Source organism: Leptosomus discolor, chromosome 9 (assembly GCF_034619465.1).
Source record: "Leptosomus discolor isolate bLepDis1 chromosome 9, bLepDis1.hap2, whole genome shotgun sequence".
In the NCBI taxonomy this organism is placed as follows: domain Eukaryota; kingdom Metazoa; phylum Chordata; class Aves; order Leptosomiformes; family Leptosomidae; genus Leptosomus; species Leptosomus discolor.
Window position 1 is genome coordinate 40,202,892 of NC_141399.1, and position 18,757 is coordinate 40,221,648.

The following is an 18,757-nucleotide window of genomic DNA, read 5'->3' on the forward strand; positions in this document are numbered from 1 at the left end:
ATTTCCTAGTAATCTTCTGGTGATAAATTTAAATGAGCATTATATATCAGTGCCCTAAAAATCAGCTGGGCATTTAAACAAATATAGTGAGGTGAATGTTTCCAATATGAGTATACAAAGGAAAACCAGCCATAAAAAGGGTGGTTTGAGAGGGGCACATCCATAGGTGTTATACCAATGTGACCGCAAAGAAGAAAATTCGTCCAAGACTTGTCCATTGCTACCTCTGCTTCTACCACCTAGAAGGAGCTAAAACCCACAGTGGGCAGCATACCTAAGTGCAAACCCACTTCTTCTGTCTCCTTGTGTTAACTCTTACTTTCCCTGGTATTTTCCCTTCCAGCCATTTGTTAATATTTCATTTTAATGTAATTTAGCTTGTTCAATCCAGTGATGGCCAGATATCACTATCAGTTAATGGGAAGGTGTCTGAAGACAACCAGACACTCATGATGTGTCCAAATAATGTGTGATTTAATGCTATAAATATGACAACAGCCATGTCACAAATTGAAGCATAAACTAAGTGGCAGAATCACAAACAAAATATGCCTCCAGATCCTCTGGGCTTGGCTTCACTGACAGTTTAAAAAAAGTCTGATGAGGATTGCTATTAACACATGTAAGGCAGTGTAGGTTTACTAAAGTGTGAAATAAAACCACAAATGAGCAGGTGACAAATACATTTTGAACAGATTCAGAACAGATTCTCTAAGCCCATATTTTAAAACAACCAAGCTCAGTGCTTAACTTCTGAAACGCAGCCATAAATGTAAAAGGAAATAGCACAACCTGGAATAAACATTGCTGCCATGACTCTGGGGTTGAGAAGAGGATGTTCCTTTCTGCCTCGGCAGCCTGACCGTGAGCAGCCAGTTAGCGCACCCGGGCTTTCTGGAGCACAAAGCAGACACAAACTGAAGTCTACAAAGGAACTGGGCACAGACACCATTCTTTACCACGCAGTACGTATTGCATGGGGTTTTTTTCCAGTAACGGCTGCAGAATTGTGCTAGTCCATGAAAAACCTTTTCAAACACAAGCCAAAAAAGGCCATACTGATTCCCCAAAACAGTGTTAACTGGTCTTTTTGGGGTTTTTAATATTTATTTGAAACGTCTCTGAGCGAGCACCGGATTATGACAACGTTCAGCAGAGCTGTTCCCTAAAGCTCCCCCACACACGTGGCCACACCGCCCCAAAGGCCACCGCGCCCCCGACAACTGCGGGGAGCTCCAGCTTTCAGCCCGGCTCTCCTCAGGCGCCGCTCCCAAGAGGCGGGAGAGGCGGGAGAGGCGGGAGAGGCCCGGGCCGCCCCCCGCCCCCCCGCGCTGGGGAACGGCCCGCCAGACCCGCCGGGACCCGAGCACGGCCCAGGCGACACCCGCCCCCGCGCGTGCGCAGAAGCAGCGCAGCCCCGCACCCGCGGCGGGGCCGGGCCGTCACCTCCCTGTGCCAGTCAAAGCCCAGCCCATCTGCTGGCAGAGCGGCCCTCTCGCTTAGGGCGCATGCGTAATGCTCACCCGTGAAGCCCGGTAAAGAGGGCCACCCGTTTCCCAGCAGAGGAATGCCGCTGTAGGGGCCTGGCGGGCGGCGCGCATGCGCGGGGTGGGCTGCCCGGTTCCGGCGGGGGCGGAGCGGCGGCGAGGCCAGGGCAGGCTCCGGCTCCGGTGGCGGTGGCCGCGGCATGCGCGCCTGGTAGAGTGCGGCGGCGGTGGAGGGTCGAGCCGCAATGAACCTCCGCGGCCTGTTCCAGGATTTCAACCCCAGGTGAGGGCGGCCTGGTGCTTAACGGGCGGCCTCGGGCCGCGCCGCCCTGCCAGGGCCCGTTCGGCGGGCCGCTGCCGGTCCGCACGGTGGTGGGGCGGCACCTGGCCCGGTCCCGGCGGCTCCCTGCCCGGGCATAGCGCCGCTGTTGGGCGGAGGCTCCCCTCCCCCGCGCCCGTAGCGGGACGCGTCCGGAAGCGGCGGCGCGGCGGTGCCCGAGCTGCCGCCGGGACGAGGCGGAGCCGGTGACGGGGAGGAAGCACCGCCGGCCCGCCCCGCCTGCGGCAGAGCCCCTCGGCGTGGGGTCTCGGTGCGGCAGCGCAGCGCGGCGGGTCGCCTGGGGCGGAAACCGGCTTCGGCGCGGTTATCCCGGGAGGGGCGCCGGGCAGCGGCTCCGGGCCGGTCTGGAGCAGCGCTGGCGTGCGGGAGCCGTGAGCGTTTCAGCGGAGCTCAGCGTCGGGTGGCCCTTCTGCACAGGAGTGGCGGTAAACGCGGGCATCCGTCATCTGGCTTCCAGGCCAAATTCCAGTCATCTTTTTTGTTCTGTTATGCAACTTTCTCAGATTACTGCAAGCCTCATTCTGGTTTTTGAGTTCTTCAAACCTGATGATTTGGGGTATAAAGCTTTATACTGGGAAGAAAAGTTGCCTCACGCCTTAGCACAGGCATTTACCGTATGGGAAAAGCTCATTTGTTGCAGGTGTGAAGTCGTCACGTTTAACAATCCGAGTCTAGACACGAAGAATTGCTGCTGGTGATTCTTCATTCTGGACTCTCACAATTAATGAGATGATCGTTGCTACAGTTTGGGTTTCTGCTGCCTTCAAGGAAGTATGGATGCATGTAACTTTTAAAGAAGCTGAGAGATGAGTTGAATTTTGCTGATTTAGCTGTTACCAGCTATTTTAAGACCACAGAATAAAGGCCTGCAAGCAACTTGTGCAGGATGGCATGAAATACTGAGAGTCCTGGAAAACTTGCTTGTGAAAGAGGCCTTACATGATGGCAGTTACAAAAAGCTATGTTCAGTCGGTTGTTTAGACAAGCAGAAGGGTAACCAGTGCTTCAGGAAATGCATTGTTGCAGAGAGGCTGAAATAAACAGTTTAAATATGTGTGGTTGGAAGTAATGGAAAAGTAGGAACAGAAGTTACAGAAGCTTATGAAGTTTTGTTATTGCTAAGCGATGCTTGCAGCTTATGTGGATGCCATCTGATGATGAATGAGCAAGCTGAATTTTGCACTTAGGTGGGTAACTTAATCTTGAATGTTTTGGTGTTTACTGGAGCACTCCAGGACCAGTGGTACTTTACCACATGGCGTTTTACTTCTGTATTTATTGAGGAGCCAGGGAAAGTACAAACTACACACATAGTGAATGTTTGAAATATATGAATAGCCTAGGAAGCTGAGGGATCTATTTGTTGCTGTGAAGGATGACTGTTGTTTTGTATCATCCTATCCTGAGGTAGTTTCATCAAGCATGGGAGGAGATGCTGATATAATAAAATGGCTTTTTCTTATTAAGGGGCAGATGAGACATTTGCTCTCAATAGAGACAAAGCAGCTTGATATCTAAACGAGGCAATGCTGTTCTAATGAATGTTTTATTATTTGATGAGAGTGAAAGTGTGGAGTTTGAGTTGTGCTGTTGGAGAAAGGGTAGTATTCCTGACTATTGTTGCTTTTGCTCTGTAGCAAGTATTTACCCTGTTCCTTAGGTTGTCCATGTTTTAAAATACATATAATTACTTCACTGAAGTGGTGCTGAAGCCTAATTATGTGTTTCATAAAGCAGTCTGTGATCCTCTGCTGAATGGGTGGGTGACTTTTTCCCTTCCTGTAGTGTGAGGATATCATGTACTGTGTAATTATTTTGTCTGATTTCTGGTGGTGCAAGCAATTGCTGTGCCACTGCTCTCAGGTATTCTCGATACATTTATTCATTCTTAGATTGACTAGCTTATAAAATATATCAACATATCTATTTTAAACTTGTAAGCACCATCCTCAGTATTTGCTAGAAACATCACTCTATAATCAGTAACTTTGCTTAAAACTTTTACTTTTTCTATAAAGTTGTTTTGTTTCTTTAACTGAATGTAAAAATTTTTTAAAAATCTCAAATCTGCCTTTAGTCTTTAGTTAAAAATAGTGTGTATAAAATTGCATAAATTATGTAACTTAATTTTCAACATCAGAAACTACCTCATTTGATCTGTATGAAAGAATGCATTTTCTAAAAACATGTACAACTGGTATATTTCTGAGTCTCTAATAACACAGCTCCTGACTGGGTCCTCGTGGGAGGGAGCTACTGATAGGTGTCCGTTCATTAGGTTTCTCATGCAAGAATGCTTTTGATGTCTTCCCTTGAAGCAATGGTTTTGTAAGTGAATGAGATGACATACGCTATATTTATGATGAAATATTTGACTCTTCAGAACAAACTTGATTCCTTGCAAAGAAGTTTGACACGTTTTCTGTTCGGAAGCATCCTGATTAAATTTCAGCTATGACTGATTTTCTTGTTCTCTACAAAGTTCATGTTAAGTTGCCTGCCTTAATATCTGACTCTGGTTTGTTGTTTTGTTTTTTTTTTTTGTCTGTTTAATAGCAAATTTCTTATTTATGCATGCCTGCTGCTTTTTTCCGTGTTGCTCTCTCTACGTCTGGATGACAAAATTCAATGGAGTTACTGGGCTGTATTTGCTCCAATATGGCTCTGGAAGTTGATGGTGATTGTTGGTGCCTCAGTGGGAACAGGAGTATGGGCTCGAAACCCACAGTATCGGTAAGTTGAGGATATTTATTTTGCAAAAAGGAAGGGAGTGTAATGTGTTTTTCGTACTGATCACAAGCTTAAACAATATTTTCTTGGGGAAGGTAAAACTTCTCAGGGAGTGACTTTTTGTGCTTTTCTGTTACAACATTGGGAAGTCTTTGCTTTAGTGTAAGTGATAAAGAACTATCTTCATAGGCACTAGGAATGTACTACTATATTTAATTGGATTATTTTCTAACTCTGTTTCCTGGAACATACAGATCAGTGTGAAGAACGTCGATTACTTTTTTTCTCCTTGGTGTGCATGTAACCTCAGTGAAGATCTGGATGAATATTCAGTGATTCTTGAATATGCTGTGAACATAGTGATTTTTTTTTTTTCAGACTTTGGTTGCAGTTGTCTAAGAAATATTCAAGTAGTTTAATACACTGATATAGGCAAATTTTAACACATTTGTAAAGTCACGTATTTGTGGGAACAGGTTCTCTAAGTTCCTTTTCATTTTTGTCCAGGTTGTTTAACACTGATATTTTAATAGGCAGTCTAGGGTAAAATAACTTTCAGACCTTTAAATACATCAGTGTTTCCTTTTTTGGTAATCTGAGTAGGATGTGAATTGGAATGCGCTAGGGGAAAAGAAAAACTACCTTAAATGAAGAGCAATAAATTCAATCTTCTTTTCTCTCTATGCTGTGTATAAAATGAAGAGTTTTGTGCACAGGTCTCATTCAGATACTCTATATCGTGTGGTTCAGGTCTTATTTGCCCCTTCTAGTAATGGTTCTATTTGTGTAGGAAAAAGCGTGGTTTTCCTGTGTGTGTGCTGTTGTTTTACAGGCATTGTACTTTTCAGAAATAGATACTATTCTGTTGCAATATGCTGATTTTGGTGCATAAAGAAATTCCGGGGACAGATGTTGATTCAATGAAAGCTGATGTAGGAACCAAACAGATAATTTTAGACTTAGCTTATTTCCTAACAGTCAGCTTGATATCTGAGTGTTTCCACAGTAGCAAAGAAATCCTGTTTTATCTGCACAGCTATCCTGAGAAAAGGAATTCCTTAGAAAATTTTCAAGTTGTTAAAAAAAAAAAAAAAAAAATCCCACTGCCCCCTTTGAGTGAGATACTTTAAATGTGCAGCTTTATGGGCAAGAAATCCTGTTACATCATCAGGAGTGTAGTTTAATAGCGGCTATATGGGCATCATATGTATGTTTATTAAAAACAAGTGTTAATATCTGAAACTTAACAACTGTAAGCAAAGTGTCTTGGGCTGTTTGCAGGATAGTGTGCTTTCCTATTGACCAGTAAACTGAATGCTTCCTTATTGTTTCTTTAGAGCAGAAGGAGAAACCTGTGTGGAGTTCAAAGCGATGTTAATTGCAGTAGGCATCCACCTGCTGCTGCTGATGTTTGAAGTGCTGGTGTGTGACAGGATTGAGAGAGGAACCCATTTCTGGCTTCTGGTCTTCATGCCGTTGTTCTTTGTATCTCCAGTGTCAGTTGCAGCTTGTGTGTGGGGATTCCGACATGACAGGTCTCTGGAGGTAATGCTTTATCTATCCTGGCTGAAATGGGTGGCAATGCAAGACTTTGTATCAAGTTGGTTATAGCTCCTCTCGCAGTAAAGCATGATGTGGATGACTGCATCTGTTGAACTAGTTGTTTGCACTGACCTGCTAGAGTGAAAAATCAGGATTTGGAATAATATATATATATTTTTCTAATATTTTCTAGTTTTATAATTATTAAATTATGGTGTGTTAAAAGAACTCACCCCAAACTCTGCAATGTGGACTAATACTAGACACTTACATGGAAATTACTGAAGAAAATTCCCCTGATAGTAAGCACAGTCCCTAGGCAGAATTGAACTTCCAGAGCCCTAGATAATCAGGGTTCCCAATCTGTGTGCTTAATCTTTAATTGGGGAATGTGGATGGTAGGCATAAACCAGGAAGTTTTTATTTTCTGCCTCAGTCTTCTTTCTTTTCTAACTCACTCCTTTTGGTTTTGGAAGAACTTTGCAAGGATTCTCATGAATCCTTGGCATTTTGTAGTAAATTTAGAATTCTTATTGGGGTTTTCTAAAGGACTTTTATTTTTGGCTATATTGTGAAATACTCCATGACAATTAAAAATCTGATTTTTAGATGAGGCTCAGCTTTTTCAGGTTTTTTTAATTTCAAGGGAATATTCTCTAACATTAGCATAAAATGAGTTTATCTCTAGAGGGAGGGAAACATTTTTGATAAGTGATCATTAGCATGGCTGGTAAACTGCTACCTTCAATTGATTTAAAAATATCGCAATAGAAATTCATTTTGCAGAGTTCTAGTCACAGTAAACCATTCCTAAAAGTAAAGTTTGTGTAGAAGTACTTGCCTTCTGGATGATGCTTGATTACCCATTGATGTACAGATGACTGGCATATTTCCTGGCAGAAAAAAAAATGGAAACCACTTACCCCTAAAAGGCAACAGCTGTCTGAAAGAAAAGAAGTTATGCAGTTAACTGTCAACTCTTTTTTTAAATTTTTTTTTTACTATTTTAATCTGCATTTAGTGCTGTTCTGCTTTCTTTTCTTTTTACTCTGTGAAGATTTCATTATTTCCTTGTCATTTGCTAGAAACATAAGAGGAGCCTGGTTTTAATCAAGGATATTAATTTTTGGCATGAGTAATCAAAGTAGTTGTTAATGTATTATTTTCATAATTTTTTTAATCTGAAAATATATTGTCTGCCTGTTTCTATTCTGAATCTGATTAGGTGTTCAGTAAGCACATAGAGGGATTTTGTCTATATTTCATGGTGGGCTCAGAAAAAGCTTTATTTTATGTGTTACACTATTTTTACAATTGATAAAGCACCATTTATTTAAGGCATATTGAATTAATTAAATTGTGAGCCCAGCCACTGCAAATGTACATCCACTTGCCATATATAGCTCAAACGTTAACGAGATTCTATTCATAGCAATTGATACTTTGATTTTTTTTAAAAACTTTTTATTTGCTCTTGCAGTTTTCAGGTTGCTTGATCTTATGCTTGACTGTGGGGGTTTTTGTTTATTCTCTTGAGAAAGCCAGTGGTACAAAGCTATTTTAAATCTAGTTTTCCAGTCATTTTAAAGTAACCTGTACTTCAGCAGTGAAGACGTCAGTGCGGTCTCTGAAGTAGGCAAGTGCCTGCTGCCTGTTGGATTTGTGACTTCCTGACTGGGGATTTCAAAGGCATTTATCCAGCCGATCATGGTACACAGTCATATATGTTAGTGAAAAGTAGCACGTAGTGCCTGCCTTTTGAGAAATACTACATTTCAAAGATGCCTTACATCCCTACATGTTTTTTTTTAAAATGGAAAATATTTCTGACTTACACTCAAGAGCTTCAGTTAGTCTTTTCAGATAATAATTGTCTGATCTTTGAAATCCTCTCCATGTAGGGTTGCCCATAAACTTTAGAAACAGAATCTTCCAAAGTCTAATGGTGTTTCATTGTTTCACATTGTTCAAGCTAGACACAAACTTGATTTTTTTAATGTGTAATTTAGGGTTAGTTCTCATAGTGGCAAGTGGGACCCGTGAAAAATTTCATTAACATTTTTAATGAGGAGTATTGCTTTTCTGTATTGCCTCAAACCCCAAGTGTCTTCAGTGTAATTTAAAATATCCCTCCATTATACAGTAAATAATTGAATTTGGATTCCACTATTCTCTGTATTTCTTTTTGCCCCCAGATATGGCTGGGACTTTTAAATTGGACTGTTGGTAGTTAAACCAATGTAACTTTCACCTTTATGCTACTGCAACCACTAAACAATATCTGTAAAGATAAATTTTGCTAATTTTAAATTGAAGGACTTTTTTTACTACTTGTTAATTTAATTCTAGCAATATTTCTTACCTGAAAAAAATAGTTGTTTTCTGATGCTTTGCTTTTTTCAGTCTGAGTAGCTGGGCTTTTCTTATTTTTCTAATCCCTCTAATAAGCATTGCAAGTAGTGCTTTTATTTTATTTGTTTTAAATACCAGGAAGGTCTTGTCTCAGGAGACAGCTGCCTCTACAGTTACTCTATTGGGATCACAGCCTTCCAAATTTAGGGATATCATTAGTACTATCTAATGTGAATGCAAATGATGTTCCATATTGCAGTGATAAGCATGGAGTCAGAAAAGTCCTTTGACAGATTCTTTGGTTATCTTGGAAATAGCTTTATCATGCTAAGAGTTAACTAATGTATTTTCTTTTTCTAGCTGGAAATCTTGTGTTCAGTCAATATTCTACAGTTCATATTTATTGCACTCAGACTAGATGAGATCATCAGATGGCCGTGGCTTGTATGTAACAAGTGTTTTATTCTTATTCTTGTTTAAAAGCTGGATTTCATAAAGATATTTACTGTTGTGAACAGTTATGGTATGATGAGAGTCCATGATCACATTTTGGCTTGTTTAACAATCCTTCGCTGACGGTCTGGCATGTCATTCAGTGGTCACGGGAAACAGAGGCTGTTCTTTGGGCATTTCATCCTCTGGGGGAGAGCGACATGTCATCAACTGCAATTAATCTCAGATCAGTTGTTGAAAGATCTGAAATTTTTAGAAAGTTTCCAATGGGAACACTAAACTAGCCATGAAAATGATTGGTGAGTTAGCAAATGTGTTGGTAAATACAGTGTGGTAAATAACTAGTTTTATTTGCGGTGTTACCGTGCGTGTAAATCCACTTACTGTGCAAGTGGTCACTGCCAAAACTGCTGACAGCTCCTGTTGCAAGTGCCTTTAGAATATGAAAGCACTGTTTTGGGGCAGGGGGTGGGGTGGAGTGTGTTATAAACTACTTTAAAACTGATAATCTGGCATGATTGTGCCAGGAAAAGCATCTAATTTAGAAACCGTTTTGAGTAAGTGTCCAGTGTAGAAAAGCCTTGCTAAAATCAAGTATTGTTTGAGGTTACATAAACTCACAGAAATCTTACTAAAGTTGAATTATGTTGACTTAATTTAAAATTTTCAGCTTGATGGTGTTTACAAAGCTGAGGAACTCCAAAGAGATGATATGGCTTGTAACACCGCACATGATTTATGAAGCTTTTCTGTTAGAGATTATGTTAGAGTATTACACTTAAATTTCTTTTTCTTGTTTAGACTTAATATGTAGACTTTATTTAGAAAAACCTACACCTGAAACAAATCAAACTGGTAAAAATGCATCACTGTTGGGGGTGGGAGGGAAAGCAGTTAATTTCTTTTTCTTTCAGGTTGTTTGTGTTCCACTGTGGATCTTGATGTCCTTTCTGTGTCTAGTAGTGCTCTATTACATTGTATGGTCTGTTCTGTTCTTGCGCTCCATGGATGTGATTGCTGAGCAAAGGAGGACGCACATAACGATGGCTGTCAGCTGGATGACAATTGTAGTTCCACTGCTCACATTTGAGGTGGGAAAAAGCAGAATGAGTTTGACGTACCTTTGTTCTTTTTTCAGCGAGTGATGAACGTTTCTCTGTCTCTTTTTGAACTTCCTAAAATGAGAATACTACCTTTTGTTTTGGAATAAAATATTAAGAGTCAGTATGAAAGAAAACCAAGAATTCTAGGTTTTTTGAGTAAAATATGCATCACATTGGAACTGTAACTACGTGTTTCTGTGGAGACCATTTTTCTTCACAGATGTGTGAAGCTGAAAATCTGAGATCAGCATATGTTTTAAGAACCTTGAAAGTGGGTATTGCAGTTAAACTGACTATTTCTTTTTTTTTTTTGCCATTTAGATCTTATTAGTACACAGACTGGATGGGCATAATTCTTTTTCTTTTATACCCATATTTGTTCCTCTCTGGCTGTCACTGATAACTTTAATGGCAACAACATTTGGACAAAAAGGAGGAAATCACTGTAAGTACTTAAAAGTCATGGAAACAGATTGAAACTAAAGGCTTAAATGTATTTTATTAAGATTTGTATTTTCAAAAAGGGCTTTTTGTGTATATTCTCTCATGAAAGAATGCTATTACTGTTGTTTTCAGGTGATTTTAGCAAGCTTTCAGTGTTTATAGTGCCTCTTGCTTTTTTTTCTTATTCCTATGAGAGCATAACTTCTGCTCGGACTCAACTTGAAATCTCAGTGGGATTTTAATTGTTACTTATCTTTTATCCTTCTCTATTTCCATGAGTTTCATTCTTATGGGACGTGACTAGATCTTTCTACACTGTGTTCTGAAAATGGTGTAGCACCTAGCATTTTTAATTAGCATTTGTCCTATTAGCCTGAGCTAGTATTCTCTTTCCTCTTTGGCCAAATAGTGCTCTGTGCTGCTTCGTTACAACTTCAGTTGCCCAAGTGGCCAGTGTAGATTTATGAGGCTTTTATCCCCACCACGACTAACAGTGTTGAAAGGAGCATTTGCACTTTCAGCCATCGAATGTTACTGAACCAGTGCAGATAAGTAGCTCTTCCCATCCACGTTGCAGTTCATGTTCCTTGTTGACAAGGCAATAAAATTTGTTAGGATTTTTCAGAGTTGAAAGGAACCAGCTGTGATGTTTGTTATATAAACTCACTTCAGTTTTGGTCCAGTTGTGAAGTATATTGAGAATTTTTCTTCGGTCATGACTAAGCTTATCTCCGTATATTTAGTTTACTTTTATATAGTTATTGCGTGGAAAATTGTTAACTGCTGATTTTTTTTTTAAAGGTATGCCCTTGATAATTTATGGCCAAATTAGTCTTTTGGAAAGCCACATGTCCATTTTATCTTCTGTAGGGCTAGTAAATATTTATGTAAATTTTTAAAAAAGACTATTCAGCTGAAGTGAGCCTCAGAAGACTTGCATGAAAATCCACCTTTAAAGTATGAAGCGAAATACACCAGTTGGCCATGAGGTATAATCTCTGCAAAAAGATGGGTTGTATGGGATCTTCCCTGGCAAGTGCTTAATACCTTGCCTTCATTCAGTGTGAAAGGTTTGACTTGGACAGGCTGCTCCTTTTCACACTGACCTTTGGTATTGGTTAATAGAGGAGCACCATCGGGCGAATTACAAGTGCCGCTTACTTAAACACTCTCTTGCCAAGTCTTTGCCTATAGCAAAACACACGGCAAACACAATGTGTACTGTTTTCTGACCTAGCCCAGGTAATACCAAGGGTGAGATACTCCTGGCATCACATCATATCTGGCTACCAACAAAAGTATTTGGGGAATACAGAATACATACTTTTACTACTCTGTGTCTGCCTCTGCCATCGGAACCTCTATGTATCAAACAGAAATTGGCCTGAATGTCTTCCCGTGTGGCACGGATTCCTTTGGAGACGCAAAGTCTTTTGTGTTCTTTCTCTGTGCACCCATGTGACCCGACTCTGCTTAACATGAGAAGTGAAAGGGATCCTTGCTGTGGCAGTATAGCTGTAACTTAGACATAGGGATATACACACACAGACATGCAGAGGCATGCAAATGCATGTATGTAATCTGTATGTGTATCTGTGTATGTGATCTGAACTGTAACGGTACATGATCGGTGTCAGTAACACACTGAGAAACAGCACTAACAAATCTTATATTGTTCGTATGCAAACAATCAAGAGAACTTAAACAAGAATGCATAGTCTGCCTACTTCATTAAATTTTCATTCTGTTCTGCAGTAATGTGAAATGATTTTATTCTTTTTTAGGGTGGTTTGGAATTCGCAAAGACTTTTGCCAGTTCCTGCTTGAAATTTTCCCATTCTTACGGGAATATGGAAATATTTCTTATGATCTTCATCATGAAGATAATGAGGAAACAGAAGAAACACCACTGCCTGAACCACCAAAAATTGCACCAATGTTTCGAAAAAAGACTGGAGTGGTCATTACACAGAGTCCAGGAAAATATGTGATTCCACCTCCCAAGCTAAACATTGATATGCCAGATTAAGATGACAGTAGCATATTAAACTGGAACTGGGAATCAGCAGACAAATTTATTTCATCTCATGCCTTGTCCCAATTACTTTAAAATAGGTATTGCTGAATCAGTGGCTTGGATGACACAAATCAGATCTTGAAGATAATCTGAGAGCTTTTCCAGAGATACGTGGTGGTCTAATTTGAGAACCTTCCTGATGGGTTGGTTGCGTGCTTGCCTGTATAGTATTTATATGAACATTTTAGCAGTGTAATATATTGTTTAAAAGTTTTGTCTTGTACAGTATAAGTATTATCTAAAAGTATTTTTATAAAAACCCTGTATGAAATGCCTATGCTATTCCAGGTGTCTTTTAGGTCCTAAATATACACTTCCATGTCTGTTTTAAATGCTTTGGGGATGCCTTAATAGAGTACCTCTGTTACTACTTTTTCTGTTCAGCCACAATCATTGTCTTAACCACAGAGGCACAGGAGTGTTGCACTTCTCAAGCAAGACTGGAAAGCTTTTTTGGGGGGAAATAGAATGTATAGCAACTTACATGTTTTTGAGTTAGCTCTGTAAATTTTCATTTAGGTATTTCATCTTCTGCACTGGCTTGGGAGTCAGTGTTGCCTTTCCAGTTTCACGTTTTAATTCTTCCTGAGCAGCACGTATGCCATCCTCCCATTAGACTGGCTGTTTAATAAGCTGTTCCCTCGTGCATCATGTGTGCTGCAGTCTTTGCCAGAAACATTAGGTGTAGGTTTTATGGTTGTCAGTTAGCTGGTATAAATATCAAAGCTTGGCCTTCATTACCAACTTGTGTTGGTGTAAATAATTAAACTTCGCAAGACAGGAACTCATTGGTGTTGGTATAGCATTTTCTTGTTTGAAGAAACACCTCCTGTGACAGACTGTCTCAGACTTCCACGTGCTCTAGAGAAATTTAGCCTTTGAAACCTGTACTCTGCTTATAACAACATGTTGGATACTCCCACATCCTTGCAGGTTCTCTTGGTGTTTAGGTGAACTCACAGTTTAGGTAGCTTAAATACCATGGATCATGTTTCCCTAGTGTTAGCATGGCAGTAAGAGCACTGAGCGTATGGACATTTCTGCCTGTGGGAGGTGCGCGCCTGACCACCTGCAGGGATGGGGCGCTTTCATTCCTAACACTGCAGACCTCCCTCTTTTCCTCCCCGAGGATTAGCTACCAGCTGAAACCCAACACAGCGCTGTCCTATCCGACATGTAAAATTTTGTTTACTTTTACTTACTTTTTGGCTTGAGTCAAAAAAAAAAAAAAAATCCGTAAATGAACAGCAACAAGTGCTATTTAGCAGCAGCATGGGTGTCCCAGTGATGTTTGAGAATTTTCCCTTGGGCTTCTCAGTCAGCTGGTGACTTTTGTTCGGCTGGCTGGCAGGACAGTCTAGCTGCTAGGGTTCGGCTGAAAAATTTACTTGGCCTGAGAAAAAAGAATTTAAAAATTGAGCTTTCCCCATCTCAGGAGAGCAAATGTTGTGTGATTCATGAAGAATTGTTCGAAGAGGAAGTACTAGCATTGAGAGGACATAGAAGAATTTTTAAAAGTGAGACCATGAAAAGCTTCAGTCGTCACCTCCAGTTGTATGGATTCATCAGAAAGCTGTGGGATTTTCCAAAGCTGAGCACACGTGATGACTTGCTATTACAAGGAACAGCTAGGGAGGTATGTTGGATCCTTTACGTGCAGGCTAACTCAGAATATTCTGGTGGGACAGGTCTCTATTCCAATGAAATACGCCTTTACTACAGAGGAGATGAGGATGGTAGTAAATGTGCTCATTGCCAGTTGTTCTTTGGCTCATGTTCGGGAGTTACTGAAGCAGCATTTCTGAGTATTAGAAATGCTGATCAAATATACGTTGGTTATTTCCAATTACTTTGAACACACAAAATGAAAAGATAGTCATATCAGGATTTTTTTTTGTTTCCTGTAACTCTTGCTGTACCACATGCGGTCTTCCAGTGGCATTTGCTGAAGGCTAAGAAGGTACGTGTCTGCATCAGGTAGTTACCAGCATGTTCATTCCATGTTAAAGTTGCTGAAACGGAATGGTATTTGGGTTTCTAAATCAGTTTGTATGCTTTTAAGAAGCCTACCCTTTGCTGCTGCCAAGCAGCAAAACCACAAGGCTGGTTACTGCCCAACAGGACTGGATCACACAGTTTGATTTAGCCTAAACTTCAGGTTTAGAATGTCCCTGATAGTCCTTGTTAACATCCACATTTCTCTTTGACAATTAGAATTCTTAGTCCTCGTATCTTTGTGGTTTCCAGTCTCAAGGTAGTGAAAACTAACTCTTTTCCTTTGCATTTTTTAGTTTCACTTTACTACAACCCCTATTTTAGAAGACATTTTCCACATCAGCTGAAGAAGTATAAGCGATGCTTTGGTCTGAGGAATCAGCCACCAGCAGGATTTTCACCGGACATGTGTTTCCAGCATGCATGCTGCTGGGAAATAAAACCAGATGCTGAGCTCTTCTGAAGAAACCACTTCCGAAGAGGAGAGGGGTCCATTCCCAGCAGGTCCAAGGGAGAACACGTGCACCTCTGCACCTAGGAAGACTGCACCTGCCAAGCGATGTGTCAAGGCAATGACCTCAATCCAACATGCCTCGACACCCGCACGCACCACTGCTCTGACAAAGGCGGGCCCTGCGGCAGCAGGACCCAGGGAGGAGCTCAGTCCTCTGCCCCCTCCCTTTTGACCCAGCACAGCAGCCCCAGCCTGGCTGGCATCGCCGCTTCACCGGGTCGTGCCATGCCGACCATGCCCAACAATCACGTCCCACCAGGGCTGGCACCTCCTGCCTCTCCCGCTGTGCTGGCAGCAGCCGCTGCTCTGCCTATGCCAAGGCCACCTCAGGCCCAAACTCCACCGCAGTGCCATGGCCCGGCAGGCACTTGCGCTCCAAACAGCGGAGCTGCAGGCAGTGGCCTCAGACCCCAACCCGGGGCATGCTCGGTACCCGCACAGCGCTCTTGGGAGTTGTGTTCTCTGAGGGAACAGAGTCTCCTACGTGTTCCAATAAACTTTCTTTTAAAGCCCCTGCCAGTTGTCCTGTCCTCGTTTTACAGCCGTGCCTACCCCTGGACTTGGGCCTTGCTCGAGAACATCAAAAGTATTTTCACTGTAATGTGCGGTATGAATTTGGAAAAAGGCTGTAAGTGCCAAAAGCAGTAACTTCTATTTGCTACTCTGCATGCACACTTGTCTTTAATTCAATGCTAGATTTTTCAAAGCTTACTCCTAGTTTTCATCTTAAATGAGAGAAAGAAATCTTATAAGACTCGCTTCATTTAAATTTGTACAAGCATCTTTTGGTGCCTAATAAAGGCCTTTCTATAAAGGCTGTCACGTCACAGAGCTGTATACTGCAGACTGCTTCCCCCCATCATATGCACATCTAATCTACCTAACCTGTGAATGAAAAAAACCTGGTCCTTTTACATTTACAGCACATAACACACACTACACACAGAAGCCTCACCCAGCAAACCTCTGTTTGAGAAGCCCAGAGGGACTGGCCTTCTCTCACAATTGCCTTCTCAATGTTCCCACGCCTGTAAAATTAGGAATGGGCTAGAGACAGTTGTCCTGTTAATGATAGCAGCCTGCTTTTGAGCACTGTTTTTCTGAAGGGCCCTACAAACTCCCTCATATAATCAGAGACGCATGCATCACACAATAGTTGTATTTACATTTTAAATTGGCACACAATACATCAACCACATGTTTAAAAAATAGTATTTGCTTAAGAGTTATTGATATAGGAAAAAATGTAGTAAACCATAATTTCCAGTAACAGTCATAAAAATTATATCTTGTTTATTTTGCCTCAAAAGAGCAGTTCTTCAAATGTATTTGCTGTTTCAAACAATTAGTCTTGGAAGGGAATCCTTAACAACTCACTGGTATTCAGGAGACTGCCTTGTGAATTACAAGTGTGCATTCAGGCAGTAATAATAATAAAATACAATAAAGGCAGTAACAGTGAGGGGAAATGCCTACGCTTCTGAAGGGATCAGTTCTTCAGGGATGTCCACCTCCCACACACCTCTTCTGCCTCTGGCAGGAATTGGTTCTAGGAGCCATCTTGGATTTGAAACAACAGTCAAGTATTTCTGTTGTAGGTTGCTGAGGACAGCTTTGTTTTCCAGCTCCAGAACCTTTTCAGAAGGCAAGTTTTCTGGATATAGTGATGTCTCCCCAAGGTCAATTAATCCTGTATTGTAAAATTAAAATATAAAATCAGTTGGCTCTTTGATCTCCTAGAGGAAAGTTTTCCAAAAGTAAACCTCCCAGAGGACATAAAAAACAGCTGATTTGTTACCAGGAGAACACAGTCTGAAGCATGCACACCTCAAACCAGTGTCATTCACTGCAGAAGATGGCCTATGTGACTGAACTCAGGTCACGGAAGAACAGGTGAAGCATGCAGTTACAACATTCACTACTCAGAATTCTCTTAAAAACAAGCCTGCATCTAAGTAGATAGAGCTGCTACCAAAACTCCTGAGCTATATTTGGCCTTGGAACAGCTTCATTAAAAGTAAAACTCTCTCCCTACCAACGGGAAGTGGTGAATGAATCCCTTGTTCTGCTTTGCTTGCATGCACGACTTTTGCTTTACCTATTAAACTGTCCTTATCCCAACCCATGAGTTTTCTCACTTTTACCCTTCCGGTTCTCTTCCTCATCCCAACTGGGTTGAGGTGGGCAGGGGGGGTAGTGAACAAGCAGCTGTGTGGGGCTTAGTTCCCGGCTGGGGACAAACCATAACAATTATTGTGAAACAAAATAATATGCAACCCACATTACACTATATTAGCATAAATCAATTTTATTTCTTGTACACACTGTAGAATTGTAGCCTCAAGTTTTTAGTACAGTAAGTGTATTTTAAAAACTGAGGCCTGACTAAACTTATTTAACCTATTATCTTAAGGGCAAAGATACTCTTTTTCATTATGTTGGAAATGTGAAGTAAGTTTTATTTACAAGTTCCCTCACAGACCTCAGCTTACAGCAGTAAGTAATCAAAACAGCCCCCAGTCACAACTCAGGCACCACTCCTTCAAAATACTTGTAAAAGCACTGTTACAATGAGCACAACTGTGTAATGCAGATGTGTATTTGACTGAGCGTTAATGGATTGAAAGCTCGCTTAGAAAATACAATCCAAGGTTGCTTACCTGCAATAACTCCTCTGCCAAATTTTTCCCCTTCATCCAACAAATCTTGCACTTGTTTTGGTGTCATACCAAACCTGTCCAAAAGAATTGCTCTCCATGTTTCATCTTGCCAGTCGTTAACAGCTATATGAACAGCAAGGGTGCAGTTCTTGTAGTTCGCTAGCAAAGGGCGCCAGCGAGTCTCTACCGTTTTGACTTTGTTTAAAACTAATCCTGCATAGGGCTGTCGGAAGGAAAGGCAACCAACTTTCATCGTTCTTCTTGCATCGGAGCTCGTTTATTTCCTATAAACGAACAGACACCCCGAGATCAGCCTTCAGAAAGGAATCTGTGACCACAACAAACCGCTACACCGGCCCGAGCACCTGCCCTGAAGACCGGGACGCTGCGCTAACGCGAGCTGCCTCCCCGGGAGCGACCGTCCGCGCTGCGGGGCCCCGCTTCGCAAACGCCGCGCCCCGGGCACAGGCCGCCCCGGGCACAGGCCGCCCCGGGCTGGCGCTACCCCAACAGCCGCCTCCGCGCCGCCAAAAACCGCCTCGGCCGGGGGGGGGAGCCGCTGCACCGCCAGCCCGGTACCCCGCCACCGGAGGCCGGCCTGCCTCCCCGGGCAGGGGCTCACGGGGCACCGCGGCGCTGCCCGCCCTGGCCCTGCAGGCCGCGCTCGGGAGCCGGCTACTCCCGGGGCCGGCAGGGGTTTAAAAGGCCGTTCCTCAGCAGGCAGCCCCAGAGGGACGCGATCCTCCGCGGCTATCGCCGCCGGCAGGGCCCGCGTCCCGTTCCCTCCCACGGCGAGCGCTCCGCCGCCTCCTACCTGGCGCCGCCAGCTCCGCACCCTTCCCTCCGCTTGCACAGGGCCGCGCTGCCGCCTCGCTCGGTGCCGCGGGGGGAAGGTGGGTGACGAGCGGGACGGCGGGCCGGGGGGAGGAGGAGGCGGTGACGGGCGGCCCTCCGGCTGCTGCTGCTGCTTGTGGGCGGTGTGGGCTGCGCCCTGCGGGGGCGGTTCCCGCGCTGCGCCTCCCTGGCGGCTCTTCCCCGTCGCCTGGGCCCCTCCGTGCGC

At 42.7% G+C, this 18,757-nt stretch overlaps 2 protein-coding genes across 3 annotated transcripts; one reads left to right on the plus strand and one right to left on the minus strand.

Annotated features, from left to right (window-relative positions):
* The first annotated feature begins 1,687 nt into the window (after window positions 1-1,687).
* TMEM185A (transmembrane protein 185A) lies at window positions 1,688-13,316 on the plus strand. 2 transcript variants are annotated; one of them, XM_086469790.1, is made up of 7 exons: window positions 1,688-1,770; window positions 4,384-4,560; window positions 5,895-6,102; window positions 8,812-8,895; window positions 9,819-9,995; window positions 10,329-10,452; window positions 12,236-13,316. In XM_086469790.1, exons 1-7 carry the CDS (start codon window positions 1,733-1,735, stop codon window positions 12,478-12,480), a joined length of 1,053 nt encoding a protein of 350 aa, XP_086325916.1. In that variant the 5' UTR covers window positions 1,688-1,732; the 3' UTR covers window positions 12,481-13,316. The 2 variants fall into 2 exon arrangements, with proteins under 2 accessions (XP_086325916.1, XP_086325917.1); XM_086469791.1 differs by lacking the exon at window positions 4,384-4,560.
* Window positions 13,317-16,304: 2,988 nt separating this feature from the next.
* Window positions 16,305-18,537, minus strand: LOC104340754 (EOLA-like protein). Its single transcript, XM_086470288.1, has 3 exons — window positions 18,512-18,537; window positions 17,698-17,981; window positions 16,305-16,727 (listed from the first exon to the last, which is right to left on the minus strand). Exons 2-3 carry the CDS (start codon window positions 17,948-17,950, stop codon window positions 16,510-16,512), a joined length of 471 nt encoding a protein of 156 aa, XP_086326414.1. The 5' UTR covers window positions 17,951-17,981; window positions 18,512-18,537; the 3' UTR covers window positions 16,305-16,509.
* Window positions 18,538-18,757: the final 220 nt, after the last annotated feature.